This window comes from Colobus angolensis, unplaced genomic scaffold, assembly GCF_000951035.1.
Source record: "Colobus angolensis palliatus isolate OR3802 unplaced genomic scaffold, Cang.pa_1.0 Scaffold563, whole genome shotgun sequence".
In the NCBI taxonomy this organism is placed as follows: Eukaryota; Metazoa; Chordata; class Mammalia; order Primates; family Cercopithecidae; genus Colobus; species Colobus angolensis.
In genome coordinates, this window is record NW_012119188.1 from 23,109 (window position 1) to 28,900 (window position 5,792).

At 52.9% G+C, this 5,792-nt stretch overlaps 1 protein-coding gene across 1 annotated transcript in view; it reads left to right on the top strand.

Moving 5' to 3' along the window:
- LOC105525897 (trinucleotide repeat-containing gene 18 protein-like) overlaps positions 1-5,792 on the top strand; it is a gene marked incomplete at its 5' end in the record, with an annotated part of 87,204 nt that overhangs the window by 18,991 nt on the left and 62,421 nt on the right. The window contains 2 exons of the mRNA XM_011961688.1: positions 9-126; positions 2,773-3,759. Of these exons, the coding sequence (XP_011817078.1) occupies positions 9-126; positions 2,773-3,759 (1,105 nt within the window). The remainder of the gene's footprint in view (positions 1-8; positions 127-2,772; positions 3,760-5,792) is intronic.

Here is a 5,792-nt window from a genome sequence, read left to right on the forward strand (position 1 = left end):
CGCCCGCCTCCCCACCACCCACCCCAGGTATCACCCGCAAGGAGGAGGCTCCCGAGAATGTGGTCGAGAAGAAAGACTTGGAGTTGGAGAAGGAAGCCCCCAGCCCCTTCCAGGCCCTTTTCTCAGGTAGGATGCAGCTGAGACCCTCAGGGTCTCACTCTGGCCCTGGTGCGGTAAAACTGCTCACCCATCTCTTCATTGACCCATTCGCTCGTTCATTCATTCCAACTCCACGGAGCACCTCCTGCATACCAGACCCGCCACCAGACACGGAGACGAACACAGTCAGATCCAGCCTCTCCCCGGCCCTTCTCAGCAGTAGTGTCAGGGAAATGGGCCTAATATTAGAAACTGGTTCAGGACGAGTTGTTCTGAGCTTTCAACCGAGCCACACCTGTCACATACTCAGCATGCAGTCAGCGCTAAATTCTACCTTGGTGATGATGGTCCAGGGACGCCCGTTCCGTGGGTCGCACGCACACACCCACTCTTCCCGTCTTCTGCATCAGGTGGCATTGCAGCAGGTGGCTTTGGGGGCTGGGACTGTGTTCTTCCTTCCTGGGGGGTGTTAGGCATGTGAGTGTGTGCTTGGGAGGACTTTGGTTCAAATTCAGATTCTGGCACCAAGGCTGAGTGAGCTCGGGCCAGTGGTGGCAATTACTCAGCTTGGCCTGGCGCCTGTCTCTCCTTTGTCAGTTTCTTTTTGTGTGCCTCCAGCTGCTGGGCTGGGAGTGGTGCAGAGAATCAGGGGCACACAGCCCTGCTCTCAGGGAGATTATACCTGGGGACAGAACTGGGTTGCTATTCCTTTTTCTTTTTTTTTTTTGAGATGGGATCCTCACTCTGTCGCGCAAGCTTGTACTGCAGTGGTACAATCACAGCTCACTGCAGCCTTGAACATCTGGGCTCAAGTGATCCTCCTGCCTCAGCTTCCCAAGCAGCTGGGACCATAGGCCCACATCACTGGACTTGGCTATTTATTTATTTTTATTTATTGATTTATTTTTGAGACTGAGTTTCACTCTTGTTGCCCAGGCTGGAGTGCAGTGGCGCAATCTCGGCTCACTGCAACCTCCGCTTCCCAGGTTCAAATGATTCTCCTGCCTCAGCCTCCCTCATAGCTGGGATTATAGGCATGTGCCGCCACACCCAGCTAATTTTGTATTTTTAGTAGAGACGGGGTTTCTCCATGTTGGTCAGGCTGGTCTCGAACTCTCGATCTCAGGTGATCCACCCACCTCGGCCTCCCAAAGTGCTGGGATTACAGGCGTGAGCCACCACGCCCGGCCAATTTATTTTTTATATTCATACAGCTGTCTTGCTTTGTTGCCAAGGCTGATCTTGATCTCCTGGGCTCAAGCAATCCTCCTACTCTGGCCTCCCGAAGTGCTGGGATTGTAGGCTTGAGCCACTGCAGCTAGCCCTGCTGTTATATTTTGTTTTGTTTTGAGATAGGGTCTGTCACCCAGTCTGAAGTGCAGTGGTGCCATCATAACTCACTGCAGCCTTGATCTCGCAGGCTCAAGTGATCTTTCCACCTTTGCCTCCCAAGTAGCTGGGATTACATAGTGCACCACCAATGACCAGCTAATTTTTTTTTGTAGAGATGGAGTCTTGCAGGCCAGGCACAGTGGCTCACGCCTATAATCCCAGCACTTTGGGAGGCCGAGGTGGGTGGATCACCTGAGTTTAGGAGTTTGAGACCAGCCTGGCCAACATGGTGAATCTCCATCTCTACTAAAAATATAAAAAATTAGCCGGGCACGGCCGGGCGCAGTGGCTCACGCCTATAATCCCAGCACTTTGGGAGGCCAAGGCGGGCGGATCACGAGGTCAGGAGATGGAGACCATCCTTGCTAACATGCTGAAACCCCATCTCTACTAAAAAAAAAAAAAAAAAAAAAAAAATTAGCCAGGTATGGTGGCGGGTACCTGTAGTCCCAGCTACTTGGGAGGCTGAGGCAGGAGAAGGGCATGAACCCAGGAGGCGGAGCTTGCAGTAAGCTGAGATCCTGCCACTGTACTCCAGCCTGGGTGACAGAGCGAGACTCCATCTAAAAAAAAAAAATTGGCCAGACGTTATGGCTCATGCTCATGCCTGTAGTCCTAGCTGCTCGTGAGGCTGAGGCAGGACAATGGCTTGAATCCAAGAGGCACAAGTTGCAGTGAGCTGATATGGCGCCATTGCATTCTAGCCTGGGCAACAAGAGTGAAATTCCATCTCAAAAAAAAAAAGCGATGGGGTCTCACTTTTGCCCAGACTGGTCTTGAACTTCTGAACTCAAGCAGTCATCCCACTTTAGCCTCCTAAAGTGCTGGGATTACAGGCGTGGCCCACTACATCTGGCCTTGCTGTTACACTTTGAACAACTGCTTTAATGGGGTGGAGCAGCAGGTTCGTGGGGAGTGGAGGCCAGACCACACAGTTGTGTGGGAAAAGGCAGTTGTAGGCCTTTGCAGACCTCATGAAGTGTTTGCTTCTGGTCTAGCCTTGTGCTGGGTGTGGAGTGGGAAAGGGACGAGAGAGACAACTGTGGTTCTTTGCCTTCAAGACCACAAGACCCTGGGGACAGGAAGGTGGCTGATTTTTCACTGTGGGGCCACTGCATGGCCCTGGGGTCTCTGAGATCCCACCTAGAACAGCTCCCAGCCCTGCAGCTGGGTGAGCAGAGGGCGGCTGTGTCCCGGGTCTCTGGGGTGGTGGGCGGTGTCAATGGGGACATGGGATATGAGATCCTAGGGCTCCCATGCTGACCCCTGTGTTCTTGGCAGATATTCCGCCCAGGTACCCGTTCCAAGCCCTGCCACCACACTACGGGAGGCCCTACCCTTTCCTGCTGCAGCCCACGGCAGCCGCCGACGCGGATGGCCTGGCCCCGGATGTGCCGCTCCCGGCTGATGGGCCCGAGCGCCTGGCACTCTCACCCGAAGACAAGCCCATCCGCTTGTCGCCCTCCAAGATCACAGAGCCGCTGCGGGAGGGCCCGGAGGAAGAACCGCTGGCTGAGCGGGAGGTGAAGGCAGAGGTGGAGGACATGGACGAGGGCCCCACAGAGCTGCCGCCTCTGGAGTCGCCACTGCCACTGCCTGCCGCGGAAGCCATGGCTACCCCCAGCCCTACAGGGGGTTGTGGAGGTGGCCTGTTGGAGGCCCAGGCACTGAGTGCCACCGGGCAGAGCTGCGCGGAGCCTTCCGAGTGCCCAGACTTTGTGGAGGGGCCTGAACCACGGGTGGATTCCCCGGGCCGGACAGAACCCTGCACTGCCGCCCTGGACCTGGGGGTGCAGCTGACACCTGAGACACTGGTGGAGGCCAAGGAGGAGCCGGTGGAGGTACCTGTGGCAGTGCCCGTGGTGGAGGCAGTGCCCGAGGAAGGCCTGGTGCAGGTGGTGCCAAGCGAGTCCCAGCCCACCCTAGAAATGTCAGACTGTGACGTGCCCTCTGGGGAGGGACAGTGCCCGAGCCTGGAGCCCCAAGAGGCTGTGCCTGTGCCTGGCAGCACCTGCTACCTGGAAGAGGCAAGCTCTGACCAGTTCCTGCCCAGTCTAGAGGACCCACTGGCTGGCATGAACGCCCTGGTGGCAGCTGCGGAGCTGCCCCAGGCCAGGCCTCTGCCCTCCCCGGGTGCTGCTGGAGCCCAGGCCTTGGAGAAGCTGGAAGCAGCCGAGAGCCTTGTCTTGGAGCAGAGCTTCCTGCACGGCATCACCCTGCTGAGTGAGATCGCAGAGCTGGAGCTGGAGAGGAGGAGCCAGGAGATAGGTGAGAGCGCGCGACCTCTGAGTTCTGCAGATTTGTGAATTTTATTTTTGTGGCGACAGGGTCTTGCTATGTTGCCCAGACTGGAGTGCAGTGGCACAGTCTTAGCTGTCTGCAGCCTCAAACTCCTGGGCTCAAGTGATCTTCCCTCCCCAGCCTCCCAAGTAGGTTGGGCTACAGGCATCCACCACCCTGCCCAGCTAACTTTTTTAAAAGTTTTTTTTTTTTTTTAAGAGATGGGGTCTTGCTCTGTTGCCCAGTCTGGTCTCAAACTCCTGGACTCAAGCGATTTTTGCACACCTCAGCCTCCCACAGCACTGGGATTATAGATGTGAGCCGCTGTGCCCGACCCCTTAAACGTTTTTTTATAAGATTTTTAAATTATGAAAAACCGGGAATGTGGTTTATTCATATTCTTTTTTTTAAACAATTGTGGTAAGATACACATAACAAAATGTTCCATCTCAGGCATTTTTAAGCGTCCTGTTGAGTGGCATGTTAAGTGTGTTCGCACTGTGCAGCCGGTCTGTGGGTTTCCTGGTGGCGAAATTTCGCATTCTATCAATGGTGTGTTTTAGCAGGATTTCTTAGATTGCAAGGAACAGAAATTCTTATTTAAATTGGTTTAGGCAGGAGAGAATTAATTGGCTCTTGGAACTGAAGTCCAGCAGTAATTAGCTAATTTCAGGTATGGCTGGATCTAGGTGTTCAAGCCAAGAAACCAAGTTTCTCTTCTCCTACACAGGCCCTTCCCTAGTCTCTCTCTCTGTGTCCCTGTCTCCTTCCCTCTTGCTGTTCAACTTTTCTCTCTGTTGGCCTCATTCAAGGCCAACTTACTGTCCCTTAATCGTCTTCATTGGGTTGGGGGGCGTGGTCTGTCAATTCCTCCCAGATCCCTGGGCCTGCTCAGCAGCCTCACGAAAGAGGCCACCTCTTTCTTGCTAGCTTTGGCGAAAACACTGAGATTCACTCTCACAGGCTGACTGCGGTTCATGCTTTGTTTTTTTTTTTCTGAGACAGTCTCCCTGTATCACCCAGGCTGGTGTGCAGTGGCATCATCTCGGCTCACTGCAGCCTCCGCTCTCCTGGGCTCAAGTGATTCTCCTACTTCAGCCTCCTGAGTACCTGGGATTACAGGCGTGCACCACCACGCCTGGCTATCTTTTTGTATTTTTAGTGGAGATGGGGTTTCACCATGTTGGCCAGGCCGGTCTCAAACTCCTAACCTCTAGTGATCCACCCGCCTTGGCCACCCAAAGTGCTGGGATTACAGGCGTGAGCCACCATGCCCGACCATTTTACTTAAAATGTTCTTTATTAAACAGTTTTCAAAGTTGTGGGTTTAAATTAAATTTTTTTTTTTTTTTTTTTTTTTTTTACAAAAAGTAGAGATGGGGTTTCTCCGTGTTGGCCAGGCTGGTTGCGAACCCCTGACCTCAAGTGATTTTTCCCACCTTGGCCTTCCAAATTGCTGGGATTACAAGCATGAGCTGCCAGCTTAAAACTGTGGTTAAAAAAAAAAAAGAAATCATTGTTTTAGGGACTGCCCAATTTTCTGCCCGGTGGTGGCCCTGGCCCTTGATGACCCAGTCTTAGATGGTCAGGCATTTTCGTTTGCTTTAAAACAACGTTTATTTATTTATTTTTTTCTGTTGCAAATAACGTGATGGTTATCCTTGAAGAAAAAAATTCTTTGTCCGTATCTCTGAATTGCCTTGGATTATATTCCCAGAGGTAGAACTGTTGGGTCCAAACAAGGCCACATTTTTCAAGGCTTTCTGATTGTCATGGTCAGATGACCCTCAAGGAAGCCTGGAGAAGCCACGCTCCCATTGGCCTGTTTGAGCAACGCCCCTTCCCCACTGGGCGGCGGTTGTCCTAAAGTTCATTGCTGCTTTTCTCTCACTAAAATAGTTCAATAGAAACTTTTTTTTTTTTTGGCCGGGCGCGGTGGCTCAAGCCTGTAATTCCAGCACTTTGGGAGGCCGAGACGGGCAGATCATGAGGTCAGGAGATCGAGACCATCCTGGCTAACA